This window comes from Bidens hawaiensis, unplaced genomic scaffold, assembly GCF_021521415.1.
Source record: "Bidens hawaiensis isolate Kalapana, Puna unplaced genomic scaffold, B.hawaiensis_p1.1 tig00003141_1, whole genome shotgun sequence".
Lineage (NCBI taxonomy): Eukaryota > Viridiplantae > Streptophyta > Magnoliopsida > Asterales > Asteraceae > Bidens > Bidens hawaiensis.
The window spans coordinates 2,334,036-2,357,335 of NW_027491170.1; the positions used below are offsets into that span (position 1 = coordinate 2,334,036).

At 34.5% G+C, this 23,300-nt stretch overlaps 2 protein-coding genes and 1 pseudogene across 3 annotated transcripts; 1 reads left to right on the forward strand and 2 right to left on the reverse strand.

The window, feature by feature from the left end:
- Positions 1-466: 466 nt before the first annotated feature.
- Positions 467-4,114, forward strand: LOC143622491 (glucan endo-1,3-beta-glucosidase 13-like; annotated as a pseudogene). Its single transcript, XR_013151718.1, has 4 exons — positions 467-530; positions 1,665-2,915; positions 3,665-3,695; positions 3,794-4,114. The product of XR_013151718.1 is annotated as a glucan endo-1,3-beta-glucosidase 13-like (transcript).
- Positions 4,115-6,035: 1,921 nt separating this feature from the next.
- LOC143622492 (profilin-2-like) lies at positions 6,036-11,836 on the reverse strand. Its single transcript, XM_077093620.1, has 4 exons — positions 11,652-11,836; positions 8,962-9,099; positions 6,378-6,520; positions 6,036-6,238 (listed from the first exon to the last, which is right to left on the reverse strand). The coding sequence occupies exons 1-3, from the start codon at positions 11,772-11,774 to the stop codon at positions 6,386-6,388; spliced, it is 396 nt and encodes a 131-aa protein (XP_076949735.1). The 5' UTR covers positions 11,775-11,836; the 3' UTR covers positions 6,036-6,238; positions 6,378-6,385.
- A 4,627-nt stretch (positions 11,837-16,463) lies between these two features.
- LOC143622432 (profilin) lies at positions 16,464-19,053 on the reverse strand. Its single transcript, XM_077093581.1, has 3 exons — positions 18,744-19,053; positions 17,900-18,037; positions 16,464-16,797 (listed from the first exon to the last, which is right to left on the reverse strand). The coding sequence occupies exons 1-3, from the start codon at positions 18,870-18,872 to the stop codon at positions 16,663-16,665; spliced, it is 402 nt and encodes a 133-aa protein (XP_076949696.1). The 5' UTR covers positions 18,873-19,053; the 3' UTR covers positions 16,464-16,662.
- Positions 19,054-23,300: the final 4,247 nt, after the last annotated feature.

The window sequence follows — 23,300 nt, forward strand, 5'->3', positions numbered from 1 at the left end:
TCCATTAGCTCACCACACTCCACAACATTTAATGACATTTTTAACGACCCAAATAATAAATTAAGTAATTAACCAAAAGTAGAAAATATTATTTAATATATATTCGAAACAGACAAATCTTACGTGGGGAACAGACATACCTTGTCCCTTTATCGGGTTAATACCGGATTCAAAACACTAATTAAATCCCACTTGATAAAACCACCAAAAATAATAAAGCAAGTTTAAAATCTATCGCTTGTACTGTTTCTGCTATGTTGTCCCATTCCTCCTGACACCCACACCCACACCCACAAACACACTCTGCTCTGTCCTGTCACCATTATCGAGCTTCAAAATAGTGTGTGTGTGTGTGTGTGAGAGAGAGAGAGAATATAGACGTTACAACGTCTTTTGTTGTTAAGCTTAAATTATTGTGTTTTAAAGAGCAAGCAGCTGATGAACAGTGTGGTGGTTGTTTAATAAGAGAGATATTTTAAGAATGTCAAGAGGGTTTGAGTTGGTTTTAGTTGTTATTGTGGTGGTTGTTGGTAAGCCATTGTTATTATTTATGCACACATTAGGTGTTTGTCAAAATGTGTGAACCAGTTTTTTTTTTTTTTTTCATTGGGTTAGTAGCTAATGAATAAGTTGTAGAATGTCAAGAGGGTTTGGATTGATTTTGGTTGTTATTGTGGATTTTGGCGTGTTTTTGTTTGTGCACATTAGGTGTTTGTAAAAATGCCTCAATGAAGTTTTTAGTGATTTGTTTAATTAATTGACATTTTGGTTCTGGGTTTAAGCTGATTTTGGTTTCTGGGTTTTAGCTAATTTGTTAATTAATTCACATTTTTATGTTCTTTTTATTAATGCCTCAACCAGTTTGTAGAATGTGGTTAATTTGTTGGTCGGTGGGTTTAAGCTGATTTAGTGAGTTGATTCTAGTTTTGGGTTTGTGGGTTTTAGATGATTTGTTGAATTGATACACATTTTAATGTTCTTTTTATATGCACCAAAATGTGAGTTTTGGTTTATGAGTTTTAGCTGATTTACTGAATTGATTCACATTTTGGTGTTTGGAAACAAAGATCGGTTTCCAACTTTGTAATATTGGTTCACAAATGGGGTACATTTTTGGTTCAATTTCAACATGCATAAGGGTTACAGCTTCTTAAAATATATCTCTGTTGTTATAATGAATCTTAGATTTGATCAAGTTATATAGAGTATGGGCTGTTTGGATGTGTGTTTAACTTCAGTTTAGGGGTTATTTTGGGGATAAATTATTATACTTGTATGGGAAGATCGTTTAGGCTTGTCGGGCCTTAAGGAGCCTAGTGTTGTATTTTTAAGTTTTAACTAATTTGGACTTCTATGTATCAATTTCTCACTGCATCGCCAAAGCTCGAGCTCGTTTAAGGTTTTTCTCAAAATATATAAAATACATAAAAAATGTATAAAGTAATTAATAATTAACTAATAAGCCCGAGCCAACTCGAGCTGCAGAAAAAGAGCTTGAAATCAGTCTAGCTCAAGCTCTCGAAAATCAAAACGAGCCTAGCCCGAGCCTTGGCTCGGGCTCGGCTCGTTTTCACCCTTTACTTGGTATCAAAACATGATATTACATTTTGATAATCAAGTTAAGATATATTCATGAATCTTATTATTTTTTTATATTTATACAGGAACCTGCAATGCAAGCAAAGTAGGAATCTGCTACGGAAGAAATGCAGACGATCTCCCGACCCCGGATAAAGCCGTCGACTTAATCAAAGCCCAAAACATAAAACTCCGTCCGGATATACGATTCCAACATCCAAGTCCTCAAAGCCTTTGCCAACACCGGAATCGAGCTCATGATCGGTATCCCCAGTTCCAATCAAACGCTGACACGTGGCTCAAAAACAGCATCCTCCCGTACTACCCGGCCACCAAAATAACATACATTACCGTTGGAGCCGAAGTTACCGAAGCCCGGGACAATGCGTCATCGATGGTGGTCCCCGCGATGACAAATGTCTATAATGCCCTTAGGAAAGCCGGGTTACACCGTAGGATTAAAGTCTCAACAACCCACTCGTTAGGCGTGTTATCCCGATCGTACCCTCCGTCCGCAGGCTCGTTTAACAGCAAACACGCGGGGTTTTTAAAACCATTACTCGACTTTTTAGCCGAAAACGAGTCGCCGTTTTTGGTCAATGTGTACCCGTACTACGCGTACCGCGACTCGTCGACTAACGTATCCTTAGACTACGCGCTTTTCGAGTCATCGTCGGAAGTTATCGACCCGAACACAGGGTTACTCTACATGAACATGTTCGACGCGCAAATCGACTCGATTTACTTCGCGTTAGCGGGTCTAAACTATAAAACGATAAAAATCAAAGTAACCGAAACGGGCTGGCCCTCGAAAGGGTCCCCGAAAGAAACCGCAGCCACCCCCGAAAACGCGCAAACGTATAACACGAACCTTATCCGCCACGTCATCAACAACACGGGTACGCCGGCTCGACCCGGGGAACCGCTCGATGTTTATATCTTCTCGTTGTTTAACGAGAACCGAAAGCCCGGTTTGGAATCCGAACGGAACTGGGGTTTGTATTATCCGGATCAAACGAGCGTTTATAATTTTGATTTTACCGGGAAAGGTACGGTTGATGTTAATAATGGCGGGAATTTAACGAGTGTGAACGGGACTTCATGATGTATTGCGAGTGCGAATGCATCGGAAGAGGATTTGAGAAACGGGCTGGATTGGGCCTGCGGGTCCGGGAATGTGGACTGTTCACCGATCCAGCCCAGTCAGCCGTGTTTTGAGCCCGATAGTTTGGTGTCGCATGCTTCGTATGCGTTTAGTAGTTATTATCAGCAAAATGGGGCTACTGATATTGCTTGCAGCTTTGGAGGAGCCGGGGTTAAAACGAACCAGAATCCAAGTACGTGTTTTGACTCGTTTGTTTTTGAATTTGTTGATTCGGGTTATTTTGATCCGGGTTATGTTGATTTGGATATGGGTATTTTGACGTGTTTACATATTTTGTCCCGGGCTATTGATTTGGGTAATTTAACCCGTTTAAGTATTTTGGCCCGGGTTATATTAATTTGGATAATTTTGACCCAGGTTATATTGATTCGGGTATTTTGACCGAGTTATATTGATTTGGGTATTTTGACCTGGGTTATATTAATTTGGGTTATTTTGACCCGGGTTATATTAATTTGGGTTATTTTGACCCGTTTTAGTGCATATGACCTTATAAATTGTTTTATCAGCATAATAATATAGTTTTTGCAATGTTACTCTTAATACAAGAAGGTTCGTTAAAAAAAAGAACGTTTTTGTAGGTCAACCCGACCCGACCCGTTATAGGACATGTAACAAGTGGGCTGCATTGACCTCCGAGCATCATTTTTTTAAAGTTTATTATAATTTCATAATAATTTCATCATCATCATCATCATCATCGTACTCAGTATATCCCACCAATAGCAAAGCTATAGTAGGGTCTGAGGAGGGTAAGATGTAGACAGCCTTACCTCTACCCCATAATAAAAACAATAAATTAAAACAGTGGTAGTATATTTAAAAAAAAAATTCTTTTGCTTCGTATGTTGACTCTAGTGAAATAATATTACTTATCTTTTTTCGGTTTTTGTTTTTAATCTTTGATCTTTGTATGGACAGGTTACGACAATTGCTTGTACATGACAGCCGGGTATGTAAAATCATCAAACCTTGTAAAAACATCTATCTTTTTATTATAATAATAGTTTTACATATTTTTAGCTAAACTTGGCTGCAAACTTGTAACAGGAGTAACAAAACTGCTGCGAATAACGTAACCACAAGTGCAAATGCAACTTCTTCAGGGCGACGAGAGTTTGCAGTCCCGAATCGTTATTATTATCTACTCATGATGGTTTTCACGGTGATCCAATTTCTTTGAACCAATGTCTGAAGAGACACGTGTTTCGGTATGTATTTTGTTGTTTTAGGTAGTTGATTTATGCAATATCTTCTTCCCTAATTTTGTATCATAAGGGTAGTAGTATGGTGTATGGTAGCCAGGTGGTTTTGTAAAACATGTACTGTCAAAACGTCGTAAATGCGAATGCCGCATGTTTTGTTTCTGTTGTACCGTAAGCGTGATTTTGAGCGTTAACGTTATATATGTGTGGTTTGTTAGAACTCACATTTGAGCTTTATCGAGTGTGAGTGCAACACCCTCTAGCAGATGAGTTCACGAGATGGCTCCGAAATAACTTTTTATAGATATTACAATTGTAACATGTGAACGAGTATCGGTTAGGATTGTAAGCTCATGAAAGAAATCAAGTCCCGGATCGATAATCAAACACGAATTAAACGACTAACTCTCGTTTATATTAATCAGAAAACATAACTAAAAAAATTGATTACAATCCTCAAACCCTAACTCGGTTGCATCTAGATAACCCTAACTCGGTTGCACCTCACACCCACAATCTATAATATCTAATCATGACTTGGTTTATATAGACTAACCTAACTTGCTAGTCAAGATATTACAAATTATAATTACAATACAATTGGGAAACATGATGTAATTAGGAAACATAACCAACTATGACCGACTTATCATTATTGGTCCCTCAAGTTCATCGAATTGTGACTTGGAGTCCGAAAGTACGTCCAACAAGAAACACTTATTTGGAATGCTTGCTTGTACAGTTTAACAAAAATACAATTGTCATGTGATCTATATATTATCTGGAGGTAGTCTCTTTATCCTTGGGATAAAGGTAAAGCTTGTCTATATCCCATTGCAGACTCTACCAATGCTATTGGTAGGATTTACTGGGTATGACGGAGTATGATGAGGATCACGAAGATGGTTGTGATCAGGACCGTAAGGTCAACATGTGGTAATGTAATGAATGAGATTACAGGGGTAGTATGTGATCAGATAACAATGGTAGTATGTTTTAAAGGTACATGGGTGATGTGTGGTAAGATAAAATTTTATCTTGCTATTAATCACAATCACAGTGTAAATGATGTTTATAACTCTATAGTCAGATGACAATATTTTGAAATATTATTCCTTGCATTGTGTTGCTTGTAATTTGTATTTAGGACGGTTTAAATGAATTTTGGTAAAAAAACCGTATGTATTTAATACTAGAAAGAGTCGGTCGGTAGAGGTTCAGCTCATTATAGTACCAACATTTCCTATAAAAAAAATTCTATATAGTATAATTTATGACAAAGAAAAATTAAAAATTTGTATAACATTATCATAAAAAAAATAAGTTATTCGCAATTAAAAGTTACCAAAACAAATACAGCTGCATCTATTAGATTAAAAAACTAAAACTTTCATTGTATGATACCTGTGAAATTAAGTTCATTATCATATACACTTGGATTAAAAAATGCAACTTGCACCAGTAGGTCGGATATTTTTTGGCGACAATTGCGGTCTTGGTGGTGGTGGTAACGGCGACAAGTTTTTAACTTTAATTACATTATTCATTTGTCCCCTCAACTTGAGAAAAATAACATATTTTGGCCTAAAATTAACCGGGTTAGTTTCCGTTACGAAACTGTAGGCCAATAGGATGAAAGTTATGATTAATCTAAATAATTAAGTTGAGATTAATACTGGCCAGTGGGCCAATACTTGTGTTATTAAAATCCAATATCCCAAAAGTTAAAGACGTTTACTTCAAGTACAAGATCAGGTCCGGTGTTACAATTCGTATTAGCGTCTACCAAGTCAGGTCAGTACCATATAAACGAGTGATGTATTTTGTAATCATGTTTTTGATATAATTTTCTTGGTTAACAAAATTGTGAGTGATCTAATCTTCATTGATTCTTATAATCATCAATTCACCACTTGAATAATAACAACATTCACTCTCATATCGACATCTCCAGGAGCTCACGGATTTCTTTTTGTTGCCGAGTGGAGATTACCAAGGACATCATCCACCTTTGGATTACTTCGCTCAAGCACCGAACGCCAAAGTCCTAAGATCCTAGCGGGTAATGTGTTACACCATATGCAATATGGTACGCAATTAATATGAGATTAATGACCGGAAAAAAAATACAAGTAAAAACAGGTTACAACATACAAATATATGATGATGATTGTTATAAAGCATTTAAAATATCCACCAAAACAAGTTTTTATAAAACATTTAATCATGAGGGTAACACCACCATAAGTTTTGATTAATCTTCAATACATTCTCACACCGTATCGTTTCCCTGCAAACATTTCTACTCGTTAAACTTTCGAATAATACAAAAATGATAAAAAAACAAATCCACTTTGGATGACTCCAAATCTATTCATAAAGTAAATGAGCCGACGTTAATGAAACAGATAAATTAAAAGGGGCCATACCAAACAAATTAATAACCCTGGTCAAGGAGGTAGTCACCGAGCCTTTCAACAATCAGGTTGCATTGGCTTGGAGCCATGGGCTCGTCATAGATACCGATGATTAGAGCCATTCCGGTCTTCTTGACCGTAACGCCACCGGGGCCCTGTGATCAAACAATAATCAAGCTTAGTAACTAATTACCAGATTCGTACAAATTATTATTTAAAACATAAACAGTTAGTTGGGAGTGTTAATCTGACTGAATAAAATGCAAGATTTTATATATTTGAAAATAGACTATATATAACTTTCAACCCATTCGGCTCGTTCATTCTGTTTTTTTTTAATTTGGTCTCTTTGAGATGATACACAGACGACGGAATATAATGTTGGAATTTATGGTGCAACTTCTTTTAATAAAAAATGGCGTATAAAAAGGCTATCTGCGTTTTTAAAAAACGTCAACAATTGTGGTGTTTACTATTTTACCCTTCCAGCCATTTAATTTCTTCTGTTGTACATCTAGAGCACATCTAAGATCTTAACCATTCATTAGTATGATCAATGGCCCATATTCATTCTTAACATTTTCGATAAGTAACTACGGTTAAGTATGAATACAAAAACAAATCAATAGTGATATGAATAAAAACACAGAGGTTGTATGCATTAATAAGTAGACTTGTTTACAGCTTTATGTCAGTGTAATCAAAACAATTAATTCATTCTTTAATAAAATAACTAATTACCTAACATATACGGATTAAAAAATACGCAGGTATTTACGTCAATATAATCAAAATATTTATATCTTTAAGAAAATTAGATCTACCTTTTTTTATTAAATCAATTTATATCCTTTTCGAGTGCAGTATGAGATGAATGTGGTAAAAATCAATGAACGATGTTTATAGGTCTAAGATGATAAAGACAAGAAGAAATTGTGAATGAGTAGTAATGTTATTCTCAGATGGAGTTTTCAACCATCTCTTTCCAAACTGTAACACAAAAGCGTGTTTTATTCATGCTAATTTTATATATGATGTTCCGTTTTATGTCATTCATAATGAAACTTCTTATCACTTTTTGTTATAATTCGCTATTCCATTAAAAAATATATTTACAACTTATAAAATCACTAGGTGTATCTTTTTCATGATTATGAAGAAATTGCGTGAGAATATATCATGTATTCGTATGAATATCCCATTAGAAAATATAATTCAAACTTATAAATTTATAATACCATTTAATTTGATAAATATAGTTTTTTGTTAATAATCATTTAATTTCTATAGTTTAATTGTATTTCTTTTAAGCATCACGTGTACCACACGGGTTCTAAAGCTAGTTTATAATAATGAAATATCTGTATTTATTTCATACACAAGAGAAACTTTAACAACGATATTTATTTAAGGGGTAGAATTGCAACACCAAAAGTTGAGGGGCTAAAGATACTATACTAGAATGAAACTAGAACGGTCATTATTGCCATAAGAGCAATCTTGAAAGGGGTAACTTGAAGTAGTTTCATGAGTCACGATTAGATAGAAAGCCACGCATCTTACCTCGATTCACCCTCATTTTCTACAACTATTAAGGTCCATCATCACTCCTATACAACTACAACAACTTCATTGATATTAGTTCCCGCCTTCAAATCGTTTTACCAAATGTGAATGTGTTGAAGAAAATTAAAGCCAAAATATCACAATAGACTTAAAGAGATTCAAATCGATGTGCATTTAGTTATGGAAACAAGCTAACCTTAAGTCCTCGACTAGACCCAACAGTGAAACCAAACCTCGAAACACTTCATGCTTTTGTGATATTCTTCTCTAATTTCCTTCCGCACACTCACCATTGTTGTTTAAACAACTTGCAGGAGGATTGCAAGGGGCTGTTGTAGGTGTACACGAGTGATGATGTGCCACAACAAGTGTAGGATATGAGGGTAAATTGTGTTAACATGTAAGATATGTTGCTTCCTTAGTAATCATGATCCACCAAATTACCTACAAATTGTCTCTTTCAAGATTGATTTTACGGCTATAGTTACCCTTCGAGTTGCATTATAGTAGTATCTTTAGCCCCTCAATTTGGGTGTAACAAGTTCGTAAGATCTTGGTTGATTCCAAACTTGCGCTAATTGAATTAATAAATTAAAATCTACAAATGAACTAACTTAGTGTTTAATATGAAATAAAACATATGTAAAAGAGAATGACATTACCACCCCGATCTTAACTATTCAATACACTACACTAGACCACTTTGTAAGGCCACCGAACTATGTATCAAGTTTGATTCATACAAAATCCAGCTAAAAACAGAACATGCAACATAACCAGAGAAGACGATATTAAAAAAACGTCATTTCCCCCCTTTTTTACATTAAATTGCTAGCTTGATACACAAGTACCATTTTGTTTTCAAAAAGTTTAAGTGAGTTTTCGTCATTACTCATTAGGCATTGTTGGTCTGATTTGATATAAATGAAACTCAATACAAAAAGCTAATCACTATGAAAAGCATCTTCACTAGTGTCAAAACTTAAATTAATATCAATTATCATAACCAAAAAAGTCGTAAATTAATCACCTTTTTGCCTCGAATAACAACTCCGGGTTCGCCTTGAATCACCATATATTTGGTCCCACCAAGGTGTAAGCCTGTAGGAGCGAGTGAGCCAGGCTCATTGAAGTCATTAATGATAGCGGTTATTTCCTCCGGCTTCACCTGCACATCAGCACAACAATAAATGCATGTTGGAACAAATTAATGAGATCTAACATCATCAATTAGGGAGCGTTTGGGATTTGATTATTACAAATGATTATCTGCTTTTTAAGAGAAACAATCTGCAATAAGTAACTGCTTACTTTACTTATACGTTATCAGGTAAACAGTTTCGACAAGCAATCAAAAACACACTCAAACCTGCTTTTTATTGTATTAAATCACAATAAGCTAATAATCAGTTTTAAGAAGCAATCTTAAACCCCTTATAATCCTCAAACAGAGACTTCAGGAAACATATTCTAGATATGCTCATGTTGTAATGCATGTTTCACAGCTTCAATCAAAAACATTTGTAACGGTTTTCTTTTCATTTATCCATTCAACTTTATTCAGATCTAAAACATTTACATCCTTTAGATAAAATCAGCTGTTAAATTCAAGGTTGTATCTATTAATCTACTGATTACCAAACCAAATCAGATCATAACAAGCACTCACAATTCGTGACCTAATAAAAAAACCAAATATCCTAGCGCTAGGAGATATCGACAATAAAAACTGATCGCAGTCAAAGCAACATCGATCGTTAATCCAGATCAACAAGCAAACTGATGAAATACACCGATTGAACTCGAAAAACTAAGCGAATCTGAACAAGAACATAAGAATATTGAACTATTGATCAGATCCAAAGCTTAATCAACAACAAATAGACTTAAACAAATCAATCAAAGGAAAAAACATGCAACAATCAAATCAACTGGATATATAATTAGGTCAAATGAAATTTCCATGTAAATCGATAAATCTGAACCAGAACATAAGAATACTGAACTATTGATCAGATTTGAAGCTTAATCAACAACAAACAGACTTGAGCAAATCAATCGAAGTGAAAACTATGCAGTAATCACATCAACAGGATAAACAATTAGATCAAATGAACGATGTTGCAGCATACGAATATTAACCTACTGATCAGATCCGAAGCTCAATCATAGCAAATTGAAGTAAAAACTAAGCAATAATCAAATTAATTTGATAAAAAAAACTATGTCAAATGAAATTTTCACATAAATAAAATAATCTGAACCGAAACTATTGATCAGATAAGAACTAGCTTAATCAACAACAAATAGACTTAATGAACTAACTATGCAATAATCAGATCAATTAGATAAACATTTTAGGTTAAATAAAATTTTCACGTAAATCAACGAATCTGAACTGTGACATACATATATTATTATATATATCAAATAGGAGACTTAGTTCTCCTCATAAAGTAACTATTCAATTTCCTGTAGCATATTAGTGCATGTGTTTTATTATATTTTATTGTACAAGGCTATATCAAATAAATCAAAGACTAATACCTTTTATTGTTTTATTACTTAAGCTTTATTTTTATTAAGTGTTATTCATTTATGTTTGTTTTCCATACTATCAAATGGTTATTATTTCATTTATTTTACTTTTAGTTTATTATAATATTTAATTACTATATCTCTGAACCTTTAATTTGGGCGAGTGTCGGTATTACATGTTTTATCTACGGTTAAACGAATTTTTTAATGTTTGCTTTGGTATTTCTTAATGACTGAATTTTTTTCATGATTTAAAATATCCCATCATCACATGTGTTTTTATCTGCGTTTTGATGTTTGATACACATTTAAAATGTGTTTTTTTGCTTACTAATTTAAGTTTACGAATTAGTGTCGGTACCGCCGCTGCCAACTGAATTCGCATTAATTCGTAGCTGTAACGTACCATCTTTTTTTGTTTCCACAAATGATAATTTGTTGTATTTTATCATTGAAGGATTTTGTTCTGATTCCGTAAGCCGATACTGATTGAATTCACATCGACTTGCACGTGTTTGTGGTTTAACGTTTTTACATATTTTTTATTGTTCGGTTTAACAGTCCCGTTGCGAAGCACGGGCATAAATACTAGTTAACCTATTAATCAGATCCAAAGCAACAACTGAAGTAAAATTATGCAACAGTAAATAAGATTTTCACGTAAATCAATAGATATTAACCGACTGATGAGACCCGAAGCTAAATCAACAACAAACAGATGAATAAAAGTTAACACTATGCAGCAATCAAACTAAAATAGATAAACAATCAGATCAAATGAATCTGAACCAGAACAGAACATACGGATATTAATATTAATATTAATATTAATATTAACCTATCTATCAAATCCGAAGCTTAATCAACTAACAAACACATTTGATTAAGCAAATCAATCAAAGCAAAAACTACGCAATAATCAAATCAAATGACCGATGAATCTAAACTGTAACACACAGATATTGAACTTATGATCAGATCTTAAGCTTAATCAACAGCAAACGGGCTTCAGCAAATCAATCGATTCACCTAAATAATAATAAAAAATTAGGTCAAATGCAATTATCGATGAATCTGAAGCTCAATTGAAGTAAAAACTATGCGATAATCGAATCAATTTGATAAAAAACAAAATTAGGTTAAATGATAATTGTGACGTAAATCGTTAGAAATGAAGTGGACCTGAGGGAAGTTGGCGGACTGAGCCCAGACAGTGCCGTCGTGACCGAGAATAGCGGCGGAGGTGAGGTGGTTGCCTTCGATCTCGCACATCAAGTGATCATCTATATACGCTTGCCACGACATATTATTATTATTATTATTATTATTATTATTATTATTGCTGTTGCTGCTGCTGCTGCTTCTTCTTCTTCTGGTATTCCGAAAATTGCTGTAAGTTTGTGTGTGTCAGAGAGATATTATTATTTGGTGGAGTTGAATGCGCGTTTTGAGAGATAATAATAATAATAATAATAATAATAATACTTTTCTTCTCAACTCGTGTTTTACTCGGCGAGCGTTACTGTTACTGGTGAGGTGGTAAGTCGATGCGAATTCAGTTGGTTTTAGTTACGTGCGTTATTGTGTCTGAACTAAAACCAAAATAAAAAAATAATAATAAAATTTGATGTGGACCGATGGGGTGGCGTCAGCCGGTAAAACTCAATCGTTGTTGATCCCGGGCATTAAGGTAATGATGTCTACGCAAATTTGGTTGGTTTATGTCACATTCGTGATGGGTTCGGAACTAAAACAAAACAAAATAAACAAAATCACCATTCTGTCGATTTTCGTTACGTTTGTTATGGTGCTAACTAAAATAAAATGCGTTGAGTATACTCGAATTCGGTCGGTTTCCGTCATGTTCATTACTATCAGAACTAAAACAAAACAAAACAAAATTTACATTCGGTCAGTTTCGTTACGTTTGTTACGGACCGAAACTAATACAAACTAAAAAGGACCAATATGGTGTCACAAGTTGTCCATATCGAGACGTTGCGGCACCAAACTTCTTGTTTGTATTATATAATAATCATCGGTTTTGACATGTACGCACACCTATCCTTTCGTAGTCATGTTCAGGGTTGACTTCTCGACTGTCGTGAGTAGAGGTGCACAAACCGATTTAAAACTCAAAATTGGCTTGGGTTGAAACTGGTTCAGTTTGGTCAACAAAGTCAAAATCGGTTTCGGTTTGGGTTGAAAACGGTCTCTTGACCAGGTCATGATCAGTTTCAGTTCAGGGTTTGATCGGATTTTGCCGGTTTCAATTCGGTTAACCGGTTTGAACCGGTTTTGATGAAGAAAATTACCAGATTCGAATTTTGGGTCGGTTCGATTAACCCGATTATTCGCCCACATCTAGTCGTGAGAGTGTACCCCGAGATGCGTGGGAACCGGATGGAATCCGTAAACCCTCGCCCTTTGTCGGGTTCGAACATAGGATTAAAGCCATGATTCGTTCATTCACGCATATGTCCTTCGAATTGGCCTAAGTGTGAATCAAACTTGCGTCTCCACTTAGGGAGGACAAGCCTCTTACCACTAGACTAAATTCTTAGGACCCGGCTTCACTTTAGTCTTTTGTGAGCTATACGGGTGCAAACGAGCTGAGCCAAGCCCGAGCATGACTAGGCTCGAGTTTGTCTCATTTTGACTTAATAGAGCTCTAGTTCGGCTCGTTTCAGACTCTTTTTCTAAAGTTTCAGCTCGGCTCATGAGTTGTATTTTTCAAACTTGGGCTTGGCTCGTTTACTATTCATCAGTTAAGTTATATACGTTTTAACTATTTTTATATATTATGAGAAAACCCTTAAATGAGCTAAATCTCAGCTCTCGCCTGGCTGTGTAGTGTGAAATTAATGCATAGAAATCTAAAAAGGTAAAACTTAAAAATACACAAGGTTCGAGCTCGATAATTGGGCAAGCTTCCCATATAAGGCTCGAGCTCAGGCTCGATAACTAAATAAGCTTTATTTTAGGCTCGGTCTCTGCTCGAGCTCGAAAAAGCTCGGCTTGTTTCGAGCTTTTTATTGATCCAAGCTCGAGCAGCTCACGAGCGGCTCGACTCGTTTGCACCGCTACTCATTATATTGTTTGGTGGTTTAACTAAAAAGTGAAACGCATCCCGTTACATCACTGCCATAAAGTCAGAGGGGCTGTCATTAACTTTTTCATTAAATCGCGTAATGATTTAAATAGCAACACAATTACAATTTGATATTTTTCATCTAATGGGGTAATGTGATTGGATGGAAAATAGGTTGGCCTCAGCCCCTTCCTCATTAAAGAAGTGACGACCAAATAGGCATCCGGCCCTTTGGCGCTCCGTTAAGTGGCGCAGCCTTATGAAGCCCTCCCCCCCTCCCCCCGAAAAAAACGAGCTCGGCCACCTGTTTATGAAAATCTATATACGTATTGAGTCTCCCTTTGCGCTTTCGTCCAAGTTTCACCACTGGCTCCATTAGGCAACTGTATAAAGGTGTATGGCGCCTTTCATTGCCGATGTGTACAAGGGCATTAACCTAGCACACTTGGTCTTAGTGTTCATCCTTTAACATGTGGTGTGCAGTTAAGAATTATGATAATGTGGCTTCTTTTCCCATGATGTTTCTTGGTTTACTTTGGTGGCTAATATGAAGTTGGTTAGAAATTGGAAGCCTATAATAGACTTGTTCAAAGATAAACTAAGCTTTTGGAAGGTGAATCATTTTTCTTTTGGTGGTTGGTTGACTTTGACTAAATTGGTTCTAAAAAGCTTACCCGTGTACTATTTTTCAATAATTTTGGTTAGCTTTATATAGGCATGTAAATGTACTGAACGAACACGAACAACGGCATATTAATGTTTGTGTTTGTTGAGCCTGTAGAGTAGGCAACACTCCAAGAATAATAACAGGAAGGAAAGACTAGCCTGGGGCAATTTTCTTGTTAATTCTCAAAAGCAAATTACATGAATATAAATATGCAATGCAACAACTACTCCACTAACCACTCTACCTTATCTTTAGGATCATGGACATGCAGAACCCCATGATCCCACTACATGCATAACTAACATGTGACATAATTAAATAACATAAAACAAATAACATAAATCAAATAGCATGACTAAAATGCAAACTAAACTTCAAGATGTTACGGTTTCCTTAAATGAACACAATGAACAGATATAAAACAAACTAGGGTGACATAATTTGTAAAATACAAGCACTATTTAATTACCTTCTAATAATATGTAAACGAACATAAACAAACATAAATGAACGAACGAAGCATGTGCTCATTTTTGTTTGTATAATTAAATGAACACAAACTTTTTGTTCATGCTCGTTCGTTTATTAAATAAACGAAATTTTCACTGAACAGTTTCACTTAATACATGAAGCATACATTGGGGATGGCTTGAACGAACGTAGAGAAACCAAAAGACTTAGGAGGTTTAGGTGTTGGAGACTTAAGGCTTATGAACATAGTCATACTTGTAAAATGGTTATGGAGAATGAAGGTTGAATAATTTTTTTTAAAGAGTATTATTGATGTTGGAGTATATGGTCTGTTAACTCGGCCCGGCCTAAATGTTTATTTTTATTTATAAATAAGGTTGTTAAGTTTTTTGTTTAGGGGTTTTTGATTTTGATTAAACTTGTAAACCTTGAAGTTTTAGAACCTTTTGGTTCCTAGCTTTTGGCTTATAATCATGAGTTTTGATTGCCATTTTACATGCGCTTCTAACTATCATCCTAATGTACCGGATACTCCTGCATCATCTATTACCATTCACAATGTTTTAAAATCGATGTTATGATAGGTTGGCAAATTCTCATAAACTTAAACATGACCATTTGACATGCGCTTCTAACTGCTTCAAAATCATCCTTATTGTCAGATAGGATGGTAAGAGGCGCAACAAGGGAGATTAAAATAATGGATGAGGTATAATCGGATCTTGATGGTATGGTCAAGTGTTTCATGGTTTATCCTTTAGACGGTGAAGACGGATGGAGATGGATTACAAAAAGGTTTTGGGATTATTCTCGTAAATTCTTTGAGAAGGGCGCTCATGTCAAAGGTTCCATAGCATCACAACCTAAATATGTTGTTTGGGTTAAATGGGGGTGTCACTTAAGGTCTCTTGTTACATTTGGAGACTAGTAGCCAAAACTTGTAGACTAGGGGTGTACGTTTGCAATCGGTAAATTGTAAAATCTGCTTGTTGAATGTGGATTCGTTGAATCTCGTCTTCAGTTCTTGTTCGGTTGCTATAATAATTCAAGATATGATGGACAAATGGTGTAGGATGACGGGTGGGTTGGATCGTTTGGAAAAAGACCTAGTACAAAAGATAAAAGGGTGTTGCTCACAACTTAAAATTTTAAAAAATTGATCGATCAGTAGTAGTTTTATCAGTTTCTTTTTTATTTTCTTATGATCGCTTCTCTACTTACATATAGGGGGTGTTTGGGATTCCTTATTTTGTCTCCTTATAACTTTTCATTAAGTTAATAAGTTTCGAAAGTGTCACTTATGGAACTTTTCCTCTCACAATATAAGCAATCTCAAACACCTTATTACTTTTCAAAAAGTTTATAAGTTATAAGTTGATAAAAATAAGCAATCCCAAACACCACCATAATATACATACTTTAGAAACCTAGACTAAAGTTTAAAAGATATAAAAAAGTTTGCTTATATGCTCAAACTCAGCTATTTTAACTTACATTAAACTTTATAGATTTATCTCCCAATCAAAGATGTAAATCCAACAATCCACAAAAACTTCATATATTTTGGTTGATACTGTTGTGGTACATTTTAAATTTGGTTAAACATCGGCTAATGAGTTAAAGTTTGGATGATTAAAATCCAATGTTCTATTATAAAATTCTTTTTGGTTTTTAGTTTCATCTGTAATTTCTAGGATTCTTATATTTATTTGTAAAAGAATTCACAAAGTTAACATTTTATAGTCTAATATCATCATAAGAACATATCAACAAGCTACAAATTGAGTAAAAACTTATTGAACTTTTATGTATTCGATGAAATATCATATAACAAGAAGTTGGAGAACAAAACTCCAAGACAACAATCTCGTTTTTATATGCTCGTAAGGAAAACTATAGATAAAAGAAAACTAATTGCAATTCGTTGAAGAAAGAAAAGTCTTATTGAATAACGAGAAGGACATCTACATGCCCTGGTCGACGAGATAATCTCCCAACCTCTCGACAACCATGTTGCATTGTCCGGGAGCAACGGGCTCATCATAAAAGCCCATTATCATGGCTTGGCCTGTTTTCTTGATACATACTCCTCCAGCACCCTATCAAGCAAAATTTAACACGAGCAACTATAAGTTATTAATGAACTCGAAGAATCGTTTACTAGAAACACTTTATTGTAATTGTATCTTTTTTACGAATATTTTATATAACACAAAACATATAAAAGATGTTTGAAAAAGAATTTGAGTCCGGGGTTCAAGTTCTATAACCATTTTGGTTCATGGTTAGAACCCCGCTACTTTTTTATGTTAAATACGCTCGCATGCCCTCACATGAGGGGCATTTTAGTCCTCATTAGATATGAACCATTATACATTAAGAATTGTGAGAATCGCATAATGCATTTTTACATTTTGCTTTAAGTGTGATACAAAAGGCAGTTGCATAACAGCCGACCCCACTATCTCATTAAATAATCAATGCACTACATACAAGTGTTTTATTTTGTACCAGCGGTGCCCCCTCCACGAATAACTTACAAGGATATTCATAAATGTTGAAACTGACCAAATCACTCAAACCAAAGCAAACCGGTGGATTTGAAATATATATGGTCCGATTTTGGCTTGGTCTTGACGGTTTACAATTTGGAACTTCAAAAACGATCGTCAAAACCGAACTAATCGTTTAACATTTATTATTATTATTATTATTATTATTATTATTATTATTATTATTATTATTATTATTATCAGTTCAAAAATCTAATACAAAGTTATAGAACTTTTTTTTCTTGTCCAAAAGCGTTAAACTGGCAAACCATGAAAACTGAAAACTAGCTGGTTCGGCCAACCCAACTAACCTACCCGTTTGGTTTATTTTTTCAAAACTACAATTGGCAATTCATCCCAATTTTTTTTTGAAACGTGGTCGAACCGGACCACAAACACCTACAATTTAATATATATTTTTATTTTTTTTATTTACAAAATCAACGATTGGGTAGCGTATAAGTAATTTGGACTATGCTAGTCAAACAAGTTGAAAGTCATCTAAATTTTATTTTTGTGATATGTTTTAATCCGAACCCATATATATTAAATGGGCAAAGAAGTGTTAACGGGTCAACCTATTCATGTATATTTTAACCCAAACTGATTAATGATATGTTGCAACCCGAACCCATTAATGCTACATTACCTTCTTTCCACGGATAACAGCTCCAGCCTCGCCTTGGAGCACCATATATTTAGCACCCGCGATGAACATACCAGTTGGAGCAAGGTGACCAGTTTCATCAAATTCTTTGATGATGCCTTTCATCTCCTCAGGCTTAAACTGCAACAAACAAAATGGTACATAATAATATCACATCAATATAAGAACCAAAAAATGAACTGAATTTATAGATTTCATATATAATTTTAATTAATCTAATAAATATATGTAACCCAAATAATCAATTAGCTACTAATTAACACTTAGGCCGAAATTCATTATTTTGGACTAAAAGTTTTTAGTAAATCGAAATCAACATCGAAAAGCCAATCCATATCTAACAAGGCACGAATTACATCATCACAACATGCAATAACTAATTAATTTGACAACCTAAATCAATCATTGAAATTCAAAACCGAAACGTTTAATAAACTGGAAACCATTCCTAAAATCATCGAGATCAACATCGAAAAAGCTAGATCAGATCTAACAAAGCACGAATTAAATCATCACAACATACACTACATATATACATATACATGTGTGTGTTTACACACATACATATATTCCAATTAGTGTATGTTGCAATGATTTAATTCGTGCTTCGTTAAATCTGATCTAGCTTTTCCGATGTCAATCTCGATGATTTTAGGATTGGTTTCCGGTTTACTAAACGTTTGGTTTCGAATTTCAATTGATTTGATTTAGCTTATAAAAAACTAATCAAATATCACACGTTACAATGTGTCAATGACATAACTCATGCTTCATTTAAATCAAATAAAACCCGAAACGTTTAGTAATTTAAAATAACGTGACATACCTGAGGAAACTTGGCGCTCTGAGCCCAAACGGTACCGTCGAGGCCAAGAATGGCCGCAGAGGTGAGATGCTGACCAGTGCCTTCGATGTCACACATCAAATGGTCATCAACGTAAGTTTGCCACGACATATTGAACCTGAATGTAACGTGATGTAATGTAATGTAATTAGTGTTGGATTAGAGTTTGTGAGATTAGAAGGTGGTAATTTGGGTTAAATAAATACAGAAGGTGTTTTGTTATGTCCATTCAGTTACCGTTATTTTAGCACGGATTGTTAGCAAGGAGTTATTAACCGTTGAATTATTGTATGTTTTTGGATTTTTAATGTCTAATCTTTATTATTATTCTTTTAAGCCATTAATTTATTGGTTTGTTTTGTTTTTATTTTATTTTTAGAGACTACTAGTTAATCTTTTTTTAGAATTTTTTTTTATTTAGGCTACCACACTTCAGAGTTTGGTTTGGGCATTCCTTCGGAAAATCATAATGTTGGCTTCCAACTGGCAGTTGTTGTGCCGTCACAAGAGCATTACTCTTTGGCGTAACCGAGGGTGGGACGAAAACCCGGATGGGCTCGGGATTCGAACTAGCTAACCAGGATTTGAATCTTCGATAAGGTTGTAAATGAACCAAACGTCTGGTGAACTGTTTTTGAATTGCTTGGTAAGAAGTTAGCATGTTTAATAAATGAACGAAGACGAACATAGGTCAAGTTCGTTCAATTGTGTTCGTGAGCGTTCAATAATGTGTTTGTTTTGGGTAATCTTAACGAATAAACACGAAGATGTGTTCGCTCGGTGATTATGTTCATTTGTTTTCGTTTATATTCGTTTACATTCGTCCGAGTACGTTTGTTTATGTCTGTCTGGTTACGTACGTTTATATGTATATGTTGGTTTATTAGAGTTTTACTATTACTATTTTTATTTATTTATTTTTACTATTACTATTTTAATATAATTATGTTTATGATTAGTATGTTAAGTTTTTTTTTTAATATTACGTGGTGTACTTACGAATTATTGAGTGATTTTGTGTTGCTATCGTGATTGTTATTCTCAAATAGTCAAATTATTATATGTTATTTTTGTGTTCGTTTATACTTGTTTATTTTTATTTGTGTCCGTTAGTGTCCAGTTACGTCCATTTGTCTTCATTAGTGTTCATTTGCAAAATTCGTGAATGGGGCAGACGGAAATGAACAAGCTTAATTCCTTAACTAATCAACGCAAACACAAAATATCATTATGTAAAGCATTCATGAACCGCCCGTTTCTCTAGCACCTATTTTATTATAAAATAAAATCAGATAAAATAATACTTTCTAATTACTTGATATTTGCAAATCATCATAATTGTAACATTGTATTTTTTAACTTCCTAATTATTATTTAACAAAATTTAAATAAAAAATAAATATAATTTTTTGATGAATGAGAATTGTAGTTCTAAAGTTTTCAAATTATTAATCAACAAATAATGATAAAAAAACTGGTCAAATGTTGTATCTTCTATTACTTAAATTAGACATTTATAATTTTGATCTGAAAAAAGGCTATACTTATCATAACATAAAAATCAAAATGTGTCAAAAGTCCCAAAATGTGTCAAAAGTCCCATCTCGCCTGTTTTAAAGATCAACTAATTATCAATTTATCATCATCATCATCGTACTCAGTATATCCCACCAATAGCAATGCTATGGTAGGGTCTGAGGAGGGTAAGATGTAGACAGCCTTACCTCTATCCCATAGGGATAGAGAGGCTGCTTCCGGTGAGACCCCCGGCTCGATAGTAGTTTTGCATCAAGCCTTGGACATAAGGCACATAGCACTCAATCATCGGGACACCGGCTGATTGGTGCATGTGCCCTTGTCTTTTGGCTATCAACGCCACCACATGATGCCTGATTAACCTTCCGCCACTTTTAACGTTATTTTCACGAGATTAGTAAAATAACGTCAAAATTAGTGCAATTTTACTTTTGCCCACCCGAGGGTTTACACATATATACATTATATGCGCGCACCGCAAGCAGGGCGTAATGGCTTGAGAATTTAATCTTGGTGATAATTCTGAGGTTGAAGATGGAATCCCGGGTGATTGAATTTTGGTCCCAGTTTGAGCTTGAGAATTTAATCTTGGTGATATTTTGCGACTCAGAATCAACTTCAAGGAAGTCACCAACAATCGCCAAGGCTTCTTGGTGACTTCCTTGAAGTTGATTCTGAGTCGCAAAATAGTAAATAAGTGAAATGCATTAGAACATATGAAAGAAACAACCAAATATTTTCAAAAAAAAAAAAGAAAACAAAAGAAACGACCAAATATTTGCAAAAAGAAAAAGAAAAAGAAAAAAATCTCAAAACGAAAGAATTTGCAAATATAATGGGTCTGGAAAAATTATAAAAGAATTCTAAGATATGAATTTTGAAATGTCAATGGTCAATGCAATACTGACACATAAGGTCTGGTTATACTAATATGTTAATATTGCAGGTATTGATTATCAAGTATCAATTGGTTGATAATCTTCGCATATATTACTGTTTAATCTTATTTTCTATTTTTCAACCTTTTTTAAATAACTAAAAAGATAGATATAGAATACAACCTTTTTTAAATAACTAAAAAATATAGAAAACCAAGTTGAAGACTTTTGTTATTTTTAGTACTGCAGATGTGTAATGTCACACAACTATAAATGTTATAGGCCACTCAATTCGAAATCGTACCACGCGAACGCAACAACCACAATATCCAAGATGACGACTTTGATGACGTCACCGTTGATCAGAGACACGTACATGAGGTGGTTAGTGATGATGATGTGGACACTTCGCCTATGGAAATTGAAGTTGAAAATGAGAAGAAGCTTTGATGAATCTGAAACCCTAGGTTCTGGTTTGGCGGATGTGCCGATACAGCTTAATTATTACTACTCAGTTAATTAAAACTAATGAGCTTGATGATTAATTATCTAATTGATATGATGAGTAGTAGTTTGGTGTGGTTTTGTTCGTCTTCATGAGTAAATATAGGTTTTGACACTATAATTTGTTCCTTTGAGGGCGTAAATGAACCCAACTGAACAAGGGTTTGTTTATGTTACGAACAGCTAACTAAGTGTTGAGAAGATTGTTTGTTACTTTTTGGGATGTAATGAACTGAACTGAAACTGAAACGAACAAGGCCTTGTTTATGTTACAGACAGATAACTAAATAAAATTTCTTGTTTGTGTTTGTTCATTAGGGCTGCAAACGAACTGAGCAAGGCCTTGTTAATGTTATGAACAGCTAATTGAACGAAGCTTCTGGTTTGTGTTTGTTCGTTAAGGAAATGAACTTGTTTGTGAACGGTTCATGGACATAAATGAACGAACACAAACGCACGAAAATAATGCTTTATTTGATTTGGTTAACCAAGAATGGTCAGTGCCAACGGTTTGTTATGGTATGGCTACCAATGTTGTGTTGGTGTTTTTTTTAACATTCATATTTATATGTTTATTTTACTTATAAATTAATTACTGTTTAAGCTAATGCCGTCGATGATTTTCAGTTTTGGTTGAAAATAATTATATAATTGACATGATAAGTAGTACTCTGAAGATTATTTGTTCCTTTTAGGGCTGTAAACTAACCGAACAAGGCCTTGTTTATGCCCATGAACAGATAACCAAACGAATTTCTTGTTTGTGTTTGTTTGTTAAGGAAATGAACTTGTTTGTGAACAGTTCACGGACATAAATGAACGAACACTAAGCACACACATAATGCTTTATTTGATTTAGTTAAATGAGAGTGGTCGGTGTCAACGGTTTGCTCCTGCTACCAAGTTTTTGTTGGTGTTTTTTTTAAACATTTATAAGGTCTTGTTCATGTTCGCTCTCTAAGCTTTAATCAGACAAGCGTACGGTTCACGAACAGCTAACCGGGTTAAATTTTTTGTCCGTGCTAGTATATTAAGGAAATGAACTTGGTCGTGAACGGTTCAGTGGTTCACAAACACAAATGCACACAATCAATGTTTTATTTGATTTGGTTAACTGAGAATGGTCAGTGTTGACGGTTTGGTCCGTCTACCAAGGCTGTGTTGGTGTTTTTTTTTTAACATTCATGTTCATATGTTAATTTTACATATAAATTGGTCACATAATACTCATTTATGTTTTTGTATTATATTTAATATTTTTGCTTAAATTTGTATGATAAAATTATGTTTTGATAGCCGAAAGACGAGAGTACATGCACCAATCAGCCGGTATCCCGATGATTGAGTGCTATGTGCTTTATGTCCAAGGCTTGATGCAAAACTACTATCGAGTCGGGGGTCTCACCGGAAGCAGCCTCTCTATCCCTATGAGGTAGAGGTAAGGCTGTTTACATCTTACCCTCCTCAGACCCTACCATAGCTTTGCTATTGGTGGGATATACTGAGTACGATGATGATGATGTATGATAAGATTAAAAAAGTTATTAAAAAGTATTAAAAGTGAACAAACATAAACAAGCAAACATCAACGAACATAAACATGGTGTAAGAACACAATTGA